At 42.8% G+C, this 17,700-nt stretch overlaps 1 protein-coding gene across 2 annotated transcripts; it reads left to right on the top strand.

Annotated features, from left to right (window-relative positions):
- Window positions 1–6,349: 6,349 nt before the first annotated feature.
- Window positions 6,350–15,854, top strand: LOC138418322 (zinc finger protein 211-like). 2 transcript variants are annotated; one of them, XM_069549520.1, is made up of 3 exons: window positions 6,350–6,537; window positions 8,030–8,156; window positions 11,667–15,854. In XM_069549520.1, exons 2-3 carry the CDS (start codon window positions 8,123–8,125, stop codon window positions 13,133–13,135), a joined length of 1,503 nt encoding a protein of 500 aa, XP_069405621.1. In that variant the 5' UTR covers window positions 6,350–6,537; window positions 8,030–8,122; the 3' UTR covers window positions 13,136–15,854. The 2 variants fall into 2 exon arrangements, with proteins under 2 accessions (XP_069405621.1, XP_069405620.1); XM_069549519.1 differs by having other exon boundaries at window positions 6,398–6,883.
- Window positions 15,855–17,700: the final 1,846 nt, after the last annotated feature.

The raw sequence follows: 17,700 nt of genomic DNA, 5'->3' as shown, positions 1-17,700 counted from the left end.
AACAAACAGCAGGCAGAAACTGCTGTATGTATATGTGGGTCATGTGGGAAATAATTCTATTTCACTGCCAACATTCAGCAGCACCAGAAGCAGCATGTTGGGGAGAAATCCTGCAAATATGATATGGGCAGACCCACATTAAAAATATTTATTTATTCATTTGGCTGAGCTGGGTCTTAGTTGCGACACTTAGTATCTTTTACTTGCAGCACGTTTTACCAAAGCTGGTAGCTCAGTAACCATGGGAAAATCCACACTGCAGAAAAGCCACATCAGTGAAAGGAATATGATAAATCTTTCACCCGTAAGTACTCTTTCATTGAACATCAGACAACTCATTCTGGAGAAAGGCCTTATGAGTGTAAAGTATGTGGGAAATCATACACTTTTCTGCCTGGCTTTCAGTATCCTCAGGGCATTTACAGGGGAGAAAGGCTATATAAGCCTGGAGAATGTAGGACATCCTTTACCAAATCCACTACCTCAGTTCCCATAGGAAAATCCATCTTGGAGAAATTTACGACTGCAGTGAATGTGGGAAATGTTTTATTGGTAGTTCAAATCTTCATTGTCATCAGAGAGTTCACACTGGAGAAAAGCCTTATGAATTTCCCAAATATGGATGGCTGTGACTTTGAAGGAGTTTAAGGTTGTTCAGTTCAGTTCAGTCGCTCAGTCGTGTCCTACTCTTTGTGACCCCATGAATCGCAGCATGTCAGACCTCCCTGTCCATCACCAACTCCTGGAGTCCACCCAAACCCATTTCCATTGAGTCGGTGATGCCATCCAACCATCTCATCCTCTGTCGTCCCCTTTTCCTCCTGCCCTCAATCTTTCCCAGCATCAGGGTCTTTTCCAATGAGTCAGCTCTTCGCATCAGGTGGCCAAAGTATTGGAGTTTCAGCTTCAACATCAGTCCTTCCAATGAACACCCAGGACTGATCTCCTTTAGGATGGACTGGTTGTTAGAAGGTGCAAAGAATCTCTGCATCAAATGGACCCTCTTTAGAGAGGAAGCATAGAGACACAGTATCATCTGTTTGTGATCTCGGCGATCTTGGCACAATGGACATGTATCTGGGATTCACTGTTGCGTGATTCAGGATTTGGGGAGCCTTGTCATTCCACTCCTCTGCTGCCTCTCCCCACCGCTAAGTTTGGGGACTAAAAGAACACCTCCATCCTAACACTTCAGCACTCCCACCCCCGCCCCATAAGCCCTGCCTATACCATAGCCAAACCAATGCTGTGAGGCATTTACACAAATGCTCGCTACTGCCAGGCCTTTCATGAGAGTGGTTCCTCTACACTGCATGTATACACGACTTCTACCCCTCAGTGCAAGGGCTCTGTCTCCTGTGCCCTGACCATGAACTACACACATCTTCCTGCCTTACCACCGGGACTCCAGCTTCATTTCCACCCAGGCATGTCACCCTCCTGCTTGGGAAGTTCCTCACAGGGACAGCAGCACTGAGCCAGGCGTTCCAGACTGGGTCATTGGTATCACCCCAGACTTCTTCACCACCATATGCAATGTTTGCTTTCCGAAGTCCTTTCCATCTTCATATACAGACTTCAGCATATTCCTAGTTGTTGCTGATTAGTCACTCAATCATGTCCAACTCTTTGTGACTCCATGGACTGCAGCACACCAGGCTTCCCTGTCCTCCACCATCTCCTTGAGCTTGTTCAAACTCATGTCCATTGAGTCGGTGATGCCATCCAATCATCTTGTCCTGTTATCCCCTTCTCCTCCTGCTTTCAATCTTTCCCAGCATCAGGGTCTTTTCTAATGATTTGGATCTTCACATCAGGTGGCCAGAGTATTAGAACTTAAGGTTCAGCATCAGTCCTTCAGGACTGATTCTTTTCAGATTGACTGGTTTGATTAGCATGTCCCTATTACTCCATTATTTAGTTGACCCACTGATGGTTCTAGTTAATGTGAGGGACACTGAAGGCATAAGAGCATCTGCTGTGGTTCTCACATGGACCCGTTCCCAGGTTCTTCCTCCTGTCCTCTTTACTGACCTTCTCATTGCTCCTTCCATCCCCATACCCTTCCATAAATGTAAGAATTAAGTCACCGAATGATTGTTAAGCAACAAGTACTTGCCTACCCATTTTTGGGACCCACACTAGACCAAGCTATCTTTTTTCTTTATTTTTAATATTTACTTTTAATTGGAGGATAATCACTTTACAATGTTTTGCTCGTTCTGCCATACAACAACATGATCATCCACAAGTATAAATATGTGCCCTACCTCTTGAATCTGCATCCCATCCCCACACCCAGTTCCACCCCTCTAAGTTGTCACAAAGCACTGGGTTGAGCCCCCAGTTCTATACAGCACCTTCCCAATAGCTATCTGTTTTATGTATGGTAGAGGGTGTTTCAGTCCTATTCGCTCCATTTTTCATACCCTCTCCTTCCTCCAGTGTTTCTATAAATTTCTGTCTGTGTATCTATTCCTGTATATGCATTAATATATGACATTAATGTATATGCATGTATACATTATATGCACTAATATATGACATTTTTTCCTCCCGACTTCACTCTGTGTACTGGGCTCATCCGCCTCATTAGAACTGACTCAAATTGATTCTTTATTATGGCTGAGTAACATTCCATTGTACACATGTACCACCACTTCTTTGTTCATGCCTCTGTCAGTGGACACATAGTTTGCATCCATGTCCTAGCTATCGTAAATAGTATGCAATGAACACTGGGGTCGATGTTTCTGTTTGAATTATGGTTTTCTCATTGTCTGTGGTGGGAATGTACATTGATACCACCATTATGCAGAACAGAATGGAGATTTCTTAAAAAGCTAAAAACTACCATATGACCCGGAAATCCAGCCTATTTTAAACTCTAAGACTGAATGCATGCTGACACCTCCAATGAAGACTGTAAGATAGCAGTATGAAATCATTATGTTTTTAATTGCATTTCTCAGGATTTTTGATGTTGAGTGTTGTTGGTTTTTAATGACTCTTTTCCTCTGTGTCTTGTTTGGGTATCTTTCTGTTCCTATCTTTCTGCCTACTTTTATTTTGTGGGATTTCCCCATTTTCCCTTTTTGTGACAAATAGGAGAGCAGGGAAACAACAAAGATATCTGTGATATTTCACTTATTCTTCAATAATGTGAGTGTCTCCTGCATGGAATTTGAATTTGGAATACTGAGAGAGCATGTTCTCATGTTTTCCTCAATTTCTTTACTATGCATAATGCAAGGATCAAATATATTATACACATTTAAGATAAATGTATACTATTAACATAAGCTACCTCAATCTTAAGTGCAGACATTCAGTTACAAAGTAAATCCTTTTTTATATTATAGTGTTTGCCAGTTTCCGTGAGTGTAAATACTTCCATAGCCAATGTCAGATTGTGAACATGGAGTTGGGAATCATCGCCAGTAGCACACGGCTGTATACTTTCCCCTCTTACAGGTTCAGTAGCCAAAATAACTTCCAAGTATGCTACCATAGTTGAATGGTCATATAGTGACAGGTTTTGCATATCTTAAAAATCATTTTATGGCTGTGTAGTAGGCTTAAATTTTAGGTATTTAAAATGTAAATGTCAATATTCTGATACTTTGTGTGTACCCCTCAAACCAGTTTCTACCTGGCATTTTAATTCATACTCAACGTTAAAATTACTGATGTAAGAGCATATTCCACTTTTTAAAATATATAATTTTATGTATTTTTGATGGTGCTGGGTCTTCATTGTTGCACAGGCTTTTTCCTAGTTGTGGCGAGTGAGGGGTGCTCTCTAGTTGTGGTGCACGGGTGTCTCATTGCAGTGTGCTAGAGCAGGGCTCTAGGGCACTCGGGCTCCAATAGTTTTTGTATATGCTCTTAGTAGTTTTGGTTCCCAGGCTCTAGACCATAGGCTCAATAGTTGTGACCTGTGGTATTTCCTGGACCAAGGATTGAACCCTTGTCTCCTGCATTGGCAGGTGCTGTCTTTACCACTGAGCCATGAGGGAAGCCCACTACTTTTGTGATGACTATTTTCAAATGTTTACATAAATGGAATGACTATTGGGCCCTACCCCTTTGTGAGATCATTTATCATATCATGTATTTTGTGTGTGTGTGTTTGTAACATCATGGCATCTGGAGTGTGAGCAGTTCAAGAAACAGAATGTCCCAGTCCTAGGTTCTATGTGGTGGACTGGTTGGAGGCACAGTGGGACAGATAGAAAAGTTGCAGGAGACTGAACCCTGTTTAGTAGGAGTTTGCTTGCTTGCTCCTGGCCCTTGAGCCTGGCAGAGTGAGGTCTGCTTTATCAGCTGCTGGTTTCCAGTGAGCAGGTTCACATACACCCCAGCCAAGGACAAGACATGCTCTGCCCCAACATGTTGCTGGATCTGGTGCAGTCAAGACCAGGGTAAGGACTTGATTTTGGGGTGCAAAGGCAAGTCCCAGGGCAGAACCCAGGTTGGGCTGCGGTGGCCATTGTTGGCAGTTACAGCCCACATTTCTGACAGCTGCTTAGCCGCAGTTTATCCACCCCAGCATACCTACAGAGAAACCACCCTGGCCCTGCCTCCTCCCTGTGGAACTGTGCCAGGCAGGGCAAGAGTGGCAGAAACTGGAGACACTGATCAGCTGTGAGAGACAAAGGGGTCTAGTCTTAGAGTCAGGATAACATTAATAATCGCTCAGCCTGAATAGCAAAGAAGGAGTCCAAAGACAAGGACAAAGACATCACAAGGAAGGCCCAGGAGAGACACGTCACCGTGGTCAGACACAGCAGGCAGGATGTGGCCATAGGCTTTTTTTTTTTTTTTTACTGGGGAGGATAGGGCGGTTACTTGCTTTAGAGGGAATTGAGGTGAGGTTGGCTCATCAGTTGACAGGGAAACCAGGAAAAAAGCAGGCCACTCACAGTCTCTGAGAAATTCAATGCGAAGTAGTTACTATCTAATGACAAAAACAAGGACTATCTGGGGCTAGAGCAAGAAGGTAGGTATTGACAGATGAGGCTTTATTATTAAATGAAAGTTCAGGCAGGTGAGTAGGGTATAGGTGAATCAGACTGGTGGGGCAGGGGATGTACAAAGGAAGAATACAGCCATTTTGGGTGTCCTGATTATCCATCACTGTTGCTCACTTAGTTGCACACCATCACTGACTATGGAGGCAAGACAGCCTTTTCTGGGGGACCAAAATAAGTGTTTTCAGTGTGTTCAGTTCAGTTCAGTCACTCAGTCATGTCTGACTCTTTGCGACCCCATGAATCGCAGCACGCCAGGCCTCCCTGTCCATCACCATCTCCCAGAGTTCACTCAGACTCACGTCCATTGAGTCCATGATGCCATCCAGCCATCTCATCCTCGGTCGTCCCCTTCTCCTCCTGACCACAATCCCTCCCAGCATCAGAGTCTTTTCCAGTGAGTCAACTCTTCGCATGAGGTGGCCAAAGTACTGGAGCTTCAGCTTTAGCATCATTCCTTCCAAAGAAATCCCAGCACTGATCTCCTTCAGAATGGACTGGTTGGATCTCCTTGCAGTCCAAGGGACTCTCAAGTCTTCTCCAACACCACAGTTTAAAAGCATCAATTCTTCGGCACTCAGCCTTCTTCACAGTCCAACTCTCACATCCATACATGACCACAGGAAAAACCATAGCCTTGACTAGACGGACCTTAGTCGGCAAAGTAACATCTCTGCTTTTGAATATACTATCTAGGTTGGTCATAACTTTTCTTCCAAGGAGTAAGCATCTTTTAATTTCATGGCTGCAGTCACCATCTGCAGTGATTTTGGAGCCCCCCAAAATAAAGTCTGACATTGTTTCCACTGTTTCCCCATCTATTTCACATGAAGTGATGGGACCGGATGCCATGATCTTCGTTTTCTGAATGTTGAGCTTTAAGCCAACTTTTTCGCTCTCCTCTTTCACTTTCATCAAGAGGCTTTTTAGCTTCTCTTCACTATCTGCCATAAGGGTGGTGTCATCTGCATATCTGAGGTTAGTGTGTTCAAAATAAGTGTGTTCAGCTGTAGCAGGCCTGCCCAGTATCAACTTTCCACATTCCCAGTCAGAATCCTGTAGTCTTTTTTCCTTTTCCCTGACCATAATTTACAGATGACTTGAGCACTTCAGGCTGCATGCATTTCAAGAGCAATAAGAGAATATTTTCTTATTTCCAGTTACCAATGGATGTCAGCTAGATTATCCCTACACTTCAGTGATCAGTATCATTAAAGGCTTAAATTCTCTGAAGCACCCTCTCCCTATTTCGTCATCGACTCCCCATCTCTTTAATGAGGACGGAGGCCCCCGACACGTGATTTCCCAGCGCTCCTCGCGGTGCTGCTTGGCTTTCCTCCTTGCGTTTCCAGGGTGGCGCCGTTCCTTGAGGCCTTGGCACTACATTACCCAGAAGAACTTGCGCGAAGGTGAGGCAGCTGCTAAGTCACTTCAGTCGTGTCCGACTCTGTGCGACCCCATAGACGGCAGCCCACCAGGCTCCCCCGTCCCTGGGATTCTCCAGGTAAGAACACTGGAGTGGGTTGAGCCCTTGAAAAATTCAGAAGATGCGCATTTCCTGGAGGCCGAACATCCGGCAGTGTGACTTCCGGCGCGTTTATTTCGACGTTTTGTTTGTTGTTGAGACCGTGGGGCCGGCGGTAAGCTCACGAGTGAGCTGTTTGCTGGGCAGTGAGGGGTCTAAGGCGGAAGCGGAGTCTTCGTGCACACTGCACAGCGTCTGTTCTTAGGGTCGGGGAGGTCACCTTCTGCGGGGAGTTGTACCGAAACCGACCTGGTCGCTCCGCTTTGGAAGCTCCGCTCGCCCACAGGCTCGGATGGCGGCGGCTTCGCTGCCGGCGCCACCTCAGGTAAACGTTTCGCCCTGCCCCCTTTCCCGTCAAAATATGAATGCCCCGCGCGAGAACGCCTGCCCAGGTCGCTTTATCTCAGGGCCCTCTTCCGCGACAGGCCTGAAGGCCTCTTGCAGGCCTTCACAGGTGGTGTCCTTATTTCCGAGGACCTGTGTAATGTGTGAGTGAGGCTTTGAGATGCAGCTGAAGCAGGAATGTTGGGGAACCTGAGGTCCTTCCAGCTTCTGTGAGGAACAACGTTTGCGGGCAGGCTTCACCTGGAGCGCCAGATGAGAGGTGGTAATTTCCCGCTTAGACATGCTGGAAGCGGTGAAGACTTTTGAGCACAGGAGGGACGTCATCTGTGGTTTTAAGGTTTTCAAAATTAGGCTTCAAAACTGTTTAGTGAAAGGAAAGTCTGTTGGTTTGTGATTCTTAATTTGAGGTAGAGGGAATTTGTGGCTTTTCCTTGCTCACAAGTCATAAAGAGGTAGTACTGAGGATGGAGTCACGAAGGAGACCTTAGCCAGCCGCCGTTCCATTACCAGGGCTCTGGTCCTAGGCAGAAATCCTGGGAAAGTTTGAGCCCCTGGAACATCACCCAGGTCACCTTCCTCCATGGTCTGCCCATTCCCATAGATTCCCAGGACTGCAGAAGCACTTTTGGTGAATGGAGGTTGTCCCTGTCCCTCAATTATTCTCAAGCCCCTGCACGCATTCTTTGTATTTGAGAAGGGTCTTGAGGCTCTTCACTTGCCATTCACCCAGACCCTTGGTTTGGGAAGGAGAACCCCATGTTCAGGGTCCTGAATGCAGGCCGGGGTTTGTTGAGGAGGTTCCTATTTTCCATCATCGATGGAAGGAAGTGTGAAACTGGTCACTTTTGTGAGGCTGAACTGGTTTAGGTAAGTGCAGGTTTTTGTTTTTGTTTTTTTTCTCCTGGTGGGAATAAACATAGGGAAGAGCAGGATTTTGGCTTGAAAGGACTACCTGTGTTTTCTGGAGCCAATGGGAGGGTCAGATCAAAGGAGGGAGGTGTTTTTTTAACTCCAGGTTTCAGGAGGCCCCATCTGACCTGGCAGTGGGGGAGATGTGCGAAGAAGTTGGATGGTGGTTTTTTGGGAGTGAGTTTGTTCATTGTTTTATTTGTCCCTATTGTACCAGGACAGTGTGACCTTTGAGGATGTGGCTGTGTACTTCTCCTGGAATGAATGGTGTCTTCTTGATGAGGTTCAAATACGCCTGTACCTTGATGTCATGCTGGAGAACTTTGCACTTGTGTGCATGCTGGGTAAGGCCTACACACCCATCTCACTCCTCAGAGCTAGGCTCTGCCTTTCTCCTTTTCCCCTGGGGCAAGTATGTTCTTCTCACAAATGAACCATGGGGACTACTTCTTCAAAAAGCTGAGTTATGTCCTGTGGTTAGTATAGCTAGGAAGAGAGCAACCTCAGTGCCAGAACACCTGTATCCTCAAATTTGCAGCTGAGGATTCAGGGTCAGTAGTCTTTTTGTTTTTTTGTTTTTATAATTTTATTAAAATATTCTGTTCAGTTTTCAACTTTATGTTAATTTTTGCTGCACAGCATAGCTACTAAGTTTTTTTTAATACACACACATACACACAGACACACATACATACATATATATATGTATGTATATATATGTGTGTATATATATATATATATATATATATATTCCTTATTCGTTTCCCTTACAGTTTATCACAGGTACTGAATATAGTTTCCTGTAATATGACATCAAGACCTTGTTTATCCATGCTATGTTTACTGGTTTGCATCTGCTAACACTATGCTCCCAATCCTTCCCTCACTTACTTCCCTCTCACTTGGCAGGCATAAGTTTGTTCTCTATTCCTGAGTCTGTTTCTGTTTCCTGTATGTTTATATGTAGATATATAGTGTTATATTTCAGATTCCATAAAGAAGTGAAATCAAATGGTATTTGTCTCTTTCTGACTTACATCATTTGAAAATATTTTCTCCCAGTTTTTAGGTTGTCTTTTTTTGTTGCTTTTGTTTTGTTTTTAGAATTTTTTTTTTAATTTTTTGGATGCATTGGGTCTTTGTTGCTGGGAGGATTTTCTCTAGTTTGGTGAGCAAGGTTTACAGCTTGGTTTCAGTACTTGTGGCCTGAGGGTTTAGTTGCCCTGTGGCGTGTGGAATCTTCCTGGACCAGGGATCTTATGGATTCGTAACCACTGGACTGCCAGGGAATTCTTGACATGGATTCTGTTTATTGGTTTTTGAATGTTACATTATCCTTGTGTACCTTGCAGTAATCCCAGTTGATCATGGTGTGTATATATATATATATTTTTTAGTTTTTGATTCAATTTACTGATATGTCATAGCATGTAGATCTTTTACTTGAGGCATGTGAACTCTTAGATGCAGCATGTGATATCTAGTTCCCTGACCAGGGATGGAATCTGGGCCCCTTGCTTTGAGAGTTAGGAGTCTTAGCCAATGGACCACCAAGAATGTCCCTCCTCTTTCATTTTTTCCCCCCTTTTCTTTCATTTTTGATATTATTAATTTGTCTACTGCCTCATTTTCACACTGACTAGAATCCTTTTTATATTATTGGCCATTTTAAATAACAAGGTTTTTTGGAGCTTTGTTGATTTCTCTATATAGTAGTTTCATAAGGTAAAAGCACAGATAATTGATTTTAGGTCTCCTTTTGCAATATGTTCATTCAGTGCTATAAATTGCCTTATAAACACTACTTTCACTTATTTTGATAAATGTTGTGTTTATTTGAAAATACTTAAAAAGTTTTCTTCAGTTCAGTTCAGTTGCTCAGTCATGTCCAACTCTTTGTGACCCATGAATCATAGCACGCCAGGCCTCCCTGTCCATCATCAACTCCCGGAGTTTACCCAAACTCATGTCCATTGAGGCGGTGATGCCATCCAACCATCTCATCTTCTGTCGTCCCCTTCTCCTGCCATCAATCTTTCCCAGCATCAGGGTCTTTTCAAATGAGTCAGCTCTTCACATCAGGTGGCCAAAGTATTGGAGTTTCCAGCTTCAATATCAGTCCTTCCAATGAACACCCAGGACTGATCTCCTTTAGGATGGACTGGTTGGATCTCCTTGCAGTCCAAGGGACTCTGAAGAGTCTCCTCCAACACTACAGTTCAAAAGCATTAATTCTTCAGTGCTCAGCTTTCTTTATAGTTCAACTCTCTCATCCATACATGACTACTGGAAAAACCATAGCCTTGACTAGATGGACCTTTGTTGACAAAGTAATGTCTCTGCTTTTTAATATGCTGTCTAGGTTGATCATAACTTCCCTTCCAAGGAGTAAGCGTCTTTTAATTTCATGGCTGCAGTCACCATCTGCAGTGATTTTGGAAAAATAAAGTCAGCCACTGTTGCCACTGTTTCCCTATCTGTTTGCCATGAAGTGATAAGACCAGGTGCAGTGATCATAGTTTTCTGAATGTTGAGCTTTAAGCCAACCTTTTCACTCTCCTCTTTCACTTTCATCAAGAGGCTCTTTAGTTCTTCTTCGCTTTCTGCAATGAGTGGTGTCCTCTGCATATCTGAGGTTATTGATATTTCTTCCGGCAATCTTGATTCTAGCTTGTGCTTCTTCCAGCCCAGTGTTTCTCATGATGTACTCTGCATAAAAGTTAAATAAGCAGGGTGACAATATACAGCCTTGACGTACTCCTTTTCCTGTTTGGAACCAGTCTCTTGTTCCATGTCCAGTTCTAATTAAAAGTTTTCTTAAGATTTCTTTTTTGGGACTTCTTCTTTGACCTATGTTTTATTTGAAAGTCTATAGTTTAATTCTCAAAATTTGGGGATTTTTTTAAGCTATCTTTGCATTACTTTTTTTTTTTTTTGAAAATCGGTCAGTCATGTCCAACTCTTTGTGACCCCATGGACTATACAGTCCATGGAATTCTCCAGGCCAGAGTACTGGAGTGGGTAGCCTTTCTCTTTTCCAGGGGATCTTCCCAACTGTGTTACTGATTTTTGTTATAATTCCGCTGTGCTCTGAGAAAAGACATTGTATGATTTCAGTTGTTTCAAATTTGTTAAGGTATGTTTTCTGACCTAGGATGTGGTCTATCTTGTGAATGTTTTTTGTCAGCATGAATAGACTATTGTTCTGATTTTGGATGGAGTATACTAGTAGTCTTTAGGTGTCCTTACATCCAGTTGATTGATGATGGTACTTTTCAGTTCAACAGCATCTTTACAGATTTTCTGTTTGCTGAATCTGCTCATTTCTGGTAGAGCAGTGTTGAATGAAGTCTCCAACTATTATAGTCTCCAACTATTATATCTGTTTCTACTTGTAGGTCTGTTTTGCTTCACATTTAAATATTCTATTGTTAGGTACATAAATGTTAAGGATTATTTTGAAATCTGAAAAATTGACCCCTTTATCATTGTGTTATTCTCTTTATCCCTGATGACTTTGTTTATGTTAAGTCAGCTTTGATATTACTATAGTAACTATTGCTTTTTTTTTTTTAATCTTTTCCTCTTCTATTTGGCTGTGAGACATGTGGGATCTTAGTTCCATGGTCAGGGATTGAACTTGCACTCCCTGCATTGGCAGTGCAGTGTCTTAACCACTTGGCTGTGAGAGCCACATCCAATCCTTGTCCTGGACATAGTGAGACCAGCTGCTTCTTCAGTTTAATCCCAGTTCATGTCCTGAACACGATTCCGTGGACTGCCTCTTTCATGTATCAGATGTACAGTTGTGATGATGTCATTCCCTCCAATAAAGTCAACCTGTTTGTTTTCAGGTTCTTGTGGAGTCCAGGATGCAGAGACATGTTCTCAACAGAATGTATCTGCAGAGAGAGCATCACAGATTAGGACTCCCAGGGCAGAATTGTCTCCTGAGAATACCCAGCCCTGTAAGATATGTGTCCCAGTCTTGAGAGACATTTTACATTTAGCTGAAGAGCAAGGAACAAATAGGGAGCAGAAAGAATACACGTGTGGGGCATGTGGGAAACAATTCTATTTTACTGCCAATGTTCAGCAGCACATTGGAGTGAAATTCTGCCAGTGTCATATGGGAAGACCTGCGTATTTGAAAAGCTGTATGATCCATGCAGCAAGGAACCTGTCTACCAACATGGAGATTGGAAATGACTTCCTGGCCAACATGGGAGTTCAGAAACAAGACACTAATACCAGGATGACACGAAACAACAGTAAGGAGTATGATGCTGTTTTTCACAGTGGAAAAAGTCATCAGAGCTGGGGAGAAGGCAAGATGGTCTCTAACCCCACAGATATACTTGTTCAGGATGAAGAAGCCATCACTGGTGAAGGATTTTGTGAGTTCAGCAAATGTAGGAAAGCCTGCACCCAAAGAAATAGCCTTATTCAGCACGAGGAAGTTCATGCCATAGAAAGGTCTTATGAATGCAGCCATTCTGGAAAATTTTTTGCCCACAAATCTGGCTTCCTTGCAGGTCAGAGATTTAACTCTGGAGGAACGCTATATGGCTGTCCTGAATGTGGAAAGTCATTTAGCCAAAGGAGGTACCTCAGAATCCATAGAAAAATCCACACTGGAGAAAAGCCTTATAAATGCAAAGAATGTGGTAAATCTTTCATCCAAAAGGGGAGGTTAATTGACCATCAGAGAGTTCACACTGGTGAACGGCCTTATGAGTGCAGTGAATGTGGAAAGTCTTTTGTTGCTCTGCGTGGCCTCCAGTATCATCAGAGAGTTCACAGTGGCGAGAGGCCCTACAGGTGCAGTGAATGTGGGAAATCTTTTATCGCTAAATCTGACCTCCATTATCATCAGCGAGTTCATTCTGGAGAAAGGCCTTATGAGTGCAGTGAATGTGGGAAATGTTACATTGATAAGAGAGGTCTTCAGTATCATCAGAGAGTTCACAGTGGAGAAAGGCCCTATGAGTGCAGCGAATGTGGGAAATGTTTTATTTTTTCAAGTGGTCTCCGGTACCATCAGAGAGTTCACAGCGGAGAAAGGCCCTATCAGTGCAGTGAATGTGGGAAATCTTTTATTGTTAAGAGAGGCCTCCAGAATCATCAGAGTGTTCACAGTGGAGAAAGACCTTATGAGTGCATTGAATGTGGAAAATGTTTTATTGATAGGTCACGTCTTCATCGGCATCAGAGAGTTCACAGTGGAGAAAAGCCTTATGAGTGCAGAGAATGTGGAAAGTGTTTTACTGATAAGTCAGGCCTTCATCGTCATCAGAGAGTTCACACTTCTGAAAGGGCTTAAATGTTGGTAATCCTTTAGCCAGAGACAGCTTCTACATATCCATAGGAAAATCCACACCGAAGAAAAGTCTTACGAGTGCAGTGAATATAATAAATCTTTTTTCCAAAACTGGAACATAATTGTACATCACAGAGTTCATGGTGGAGAAAGGCCTTACGCCTGCACTGAATATTGGAAATCCTTTAACTGAAGGAAGTACCTCAGTACCCATAGCAAAATCCATAGTGGAGAAAAGCCTTATCAGTACAAGAAATGTGATAAGTCTTTTACCTGTAAGTACTGTTTCACTGGACATCAGAGAATTCATACTTTCAGTTCAGTTCAGTCACTCAGTCGTGTCCTACTCTTTGTGACTCCATGAATCACAGCACGCCTGGCCTCCCTGTCCATCACCATCTCCCGGAGTTCACTCAGACTCATGTCCATCAAGTCTGTGATGCCATCCAAGCCATCTCATCCTCTGTAATCCCCTTCTCCTGCCCCCAATCCCTCCCAGCATCAGAGTCTTTTCCAATGAATCAGCTGCTTCTCATGAGGTGGCCAAAGTACTGAAGTTTCAGCTTTAGCATCATTCCTTCCAAAGAACACCCAGGGCTGATCTCCTTTAGAATGGACTGGTTGGACTTCCTTGCAGTCCAAAGGACTCTCAAGAGTCTTCTCCAACACCACAATTCAAAAACATCAATTCTTCGGCGCTCAGCTTTCTTCACAGTCCCAACTCTCACATCCATACATGACCACTGGAAAAACCATAGCCTTGACTAGATGGACCTTTGGTGGCAAAGTAATGTCTCTGCTTTTGAATATGCTATCTAGGTTGGTCATAACTTTTCTTCCAAGGAGTTAAGCGTCTTTTAATTTCATGGCTGCAGTCACCATCTGCAGTGATTTTGGAGCCCCCCAAAATAAAGTCTGACACTGTTTCCACTGTTTCCCCATCTATTTCCCATGAAGTGATGGGACCAGATACCATGATCTTTGTTTTCTGAATGTTGAGCTTTAAGCCAACTTTTTCACTCTTCTTTTTCACTTTCCTCAAGAGCCTTTTAAGTTCCTCTTCACTTTCTGCCATAAGGGTGGTGTCATCTGCATATTTAGGTTATTGATATTTCTCCCGGCAATCTTGATTTCAGCTTGTGCTTCTTCCAGTCCAGCGTTTCTCATGATGTACTCTGCATGTAAGTTAAATAAGCAGGGTGACAATATACAGCCTTGACATACTCCTTTTCCTATTTGGAACCAGTCTGTTGTTCCATGTCCAGTTCTAACTGTTGCTTCCTGACCTGCATATAGGTTTCTCAAGAGGCAGGTCAGGTGGTCTGGTATTCCCATCTCTGGAAGAATTTTCCACAGTCTATTGTGATCCACACAGTCAAAGGCTTTAGAAAGGCCTTATTAGTGTAATGTATGTGGTGAGTCTTATATATTCTGTCTGGCTTCCATTATCATCTGGGCAGTCACAGAAGAGAAACACTATATGCACAGTGGATATAGGACATCCTTTAACCAAACCCACCAACTGAGTTCCTTTAGGACAATCCACACTAGAGAAAACCCTTACGAGTGCAAGGAATGTGATCAATCATTTTCCTGAAAGTGCCACTTGATTAGCCATCAAGTAGCTCACACTGAAGAAAGGGCTTTATGAGTATGGCAATATGGCTGGCAGTGACATTGAGAGATTTGAGGTAGTAAGAAGGTGGGACGTACCTATGCAGCAAACGGACACTTTCTAGAAGAAACTGAAGCACAGAGATACTGTATCATGTTTGTGATCTCTTCTCAATGGATACGGATCTGGGATTTAATTCCAGGTTACCTGTTTCAAGATTTAGGGAGTCTGGTCATTTTACCCCCTCCTGCTCCCTGCAAGTTTGGAGACTGAGAGAACACCTTGTCCGTCCTGACATTTCTGCACCCCTCATCACCTGCCTGATGAGCCCTGCTTATACCCTAGCTTCACGCTGATTACCTTTTTTCTGAAAACCAACATTGATGACTTTCTTGTAGATCGTTCCATTTAGCTACTCAACCAAACCGGTGCTGTGATTCAGTTTTTATTATTGCTATTTGAGAAAGAAGGGGCATCCATCTCAGAGAGGTAGAGGGCTTTTCATAAGGGCTCTCTCTTGCCAGACCTTTCGTTAGAGTGGTTCCTCTTCACTGCGCATATACGCTGGCGGCTTTTCTGCTACTCAGAGCAGGGACTCGCCTGTGTTCCACCATGAACTATGCACACCTGATGCCTGCATCCCCACCAGCGGCTCCAGCTTCATTTCCACCTATGCACAATTCTTGCAAACACTCTCCCCTTGGGAAGTTCTTCACAGGGACAGCAACACTAAGCCAGAGACTCCAGACTTGCTCGTTGGGTCACTACATTTTACACTGGCTTCACTTCAGGATGTGCCTGTTGTCCCATTATGCAGTTGACCCACTCATGTTCTAGGCAATGTGAGGAACACTGAAGAACTAAGTATCCTCTGTAGTCCTCACATAGCCTGGTCTCCAACGTTCTTCCTTTTAACCTCTGCGTGTCCTGTCACTGCTCCTCCTACCCCCACTCACTTTGAAAAATGGAAGTCGCCCAGTAATGATTGTTAATCAGTAAGAACTTGCCCCCCCGCCCCCATCATTAGGAAGCACAGTTGATGAACATTTGTGGTTTTTTTTTTTTTGATGAACATTTCTAAAAATATATTTTTGTTTGGAAACTTTCTTTACAGTATGTTGGTTTCTTTCATACAATGACATGAATCAGTCATAAGTATACATATGTACCCTTCCTCTTGACCACCCCCACCCCATCCCACCTCTCTAGGTTGTCAGCACTGAGTTGAGCTCCCTGTGTTATACAGCAACTTCTCACTAGCTATTTTACACATGGTAATTATATATTTCAATGATACTCTGAATTCCTCTCACCATCTCCTTCACCTGCTGTGTCCATAAATCTCTTCTCTATGTCTGAATTTCTGTTCTCTCCCTGCAAATAAGTTCATCAGTACATGTTTCTAGGTTCCATATGTGTGCATAAGTAAACTATATTTGTTGTCCTTTTTTGACTTTGTATAATGGGCTTTTAAGTTCACCCACCGCACTAGAACGGACACATTGATTACTTTTTATGGCTGAGTAGTACTCTATATATACTGCAACTTCTTTATCCATTCATCTGTCAGTGAGTGTCTTGGTTCCTTCCATGTCCTAACTATTTTAATATTGCTGCAGTGAACATTGGACCACGTATATTTTTGAATTACCATTTTCTCAAGGTATATGGTGAGAGTGGAAATTGATATAAACATTATGGAGAATAGTATGGAGATTTCTTAAAAACTAGGAATAAGCTACCATATGACCCAGAAATTCAACCTATGTTAAAATCTAAGACTGGATGCATGCTGATACCTCCAATGAAGGCCATGTAACAGCAGTGTGAAATCGTGATTTTAATTGCATCTGTCAAGATTCTTGAGGTTGAGTGTTGTTTCTTAATATCGCTTTACCTCTGTGTCTTGTTTGAAGATCTTCCTATTCTTATCTTTTGCCTTCTTTTATTTTATTTCCCCATTTTCTCTTTTTTTGATGAATAGGAGAGCAGGTAAACAAGAAAGACATCTGTGAGGGTTCATCCATTAGCCAGTAATGTCAAGGATGTCTGCACAGAATTTGGAATACTGAAAGAATATGTTCTCATGTTTTCCTCAATTTCCTTAGTGTGCATGATGTAATGACCAGATACACTATACACATTTAAGGTAAATCTGAATTTTTAACATATGCTACTTCAGTCTTAAGTGTAGACATTAAGTTAGAAAGTAAACTAAGGCCTATTTTATAATGTTTGCCAATTTCTGTGGGTGTCAATCCTCCCATAAACAGTGTCAGATTGCCAGCATAATGTCACTTAACCTGGAGTTGGGGACCTTTGCCAGTAGCCCACCATTGTGCACTTACCCCCTTTACAAGTTCAGTGTTTCTACATATAATTTTAAGAATTTCACATTACTTGAATATTTATAAAATGATAGGTTTTGGATATTAGTTTTAAACATTTCATGGATGTAGAGTTGACTTAAAATAAATTTAGCGTATTTAAAATGTGCATTTTGATACTTATGCACACCCCTTGAACCTACCATTTTTAATTCATCCTCAGCATTAAAGTCATGATGCAAAAGCATATTCTAGTTTTTAAAATGTATAATTGTATTTACTTACTTATTTTTGACTGTGCTAGATCTTTATTCCTGTGCAGCCTTTTCTCTAGTTGTGGAGAGTGGTGGCTTCTCTTGTTGCACACTAGCGGCTCTAGGTCATGGGCTTTGGTCATTGTTCCCAGGCTCTAGAGCGTAGGCTCGCTAGTAGTGGTGCATGGGCTTAGTTGCTCCGGGGGTATGTGGGATCTTTCTAGACCAAGGATCAATCGAACCTGCGCCTCTTGCGTTGGCAGGTGGGTTCTTTACCACTGAGCCTTGAGTGCAGCCTACCACTTTTGTGAGACGATTTTCAAATGTTTATATAAGTGGAATGACTATTGGGTCCTTCCCCTGTGTTATATC

This window comes from Ovis canadensis, chromosome 14 (genome assembly GCF_042477335.2).
Source record: "Ovis canadensis isolate MfBH-ARS-UI-01 breed Bighorn chromosome 14, ARS-UI_OviCan_v2, whole genome shotgun sequence".
Lineage (NCBI taxonomy): Eukaryota > Metazoa > Chordata > Mammalia > Artiodactyla > Bovidae > Ovis > Ovis canadensis.
Note: the sequence above shows the minus strand (reverse complement) of the source record. Positions and strands in the feature narration are given on the sequence as shown.

Excerpts from the sequence above, each read along its gene's own strand:
- LOC138418322 (XM_069549519.1), top strand. The coding sequence starts at position 6,851 with ATGGCGGCGGCTTCGCTGCCGGCGCCACCTCAG. Across the intron at positions 6,884-8,029 it reads CGCTGCCGGCGCCACCTCAG|GACAGTGTGACCTTTGAGGA; the intron begins GTAAACGTTTCG and ends CTATTGTACCAG. Across the intron at positions 8,157-11,666 it reads TGCACTTGTGTGCATGCTGG|GTTCTTGTGGAGTCCAGGAT; the intron begins GTAAGGCCTACA and ends GTTTGTTTTCAG.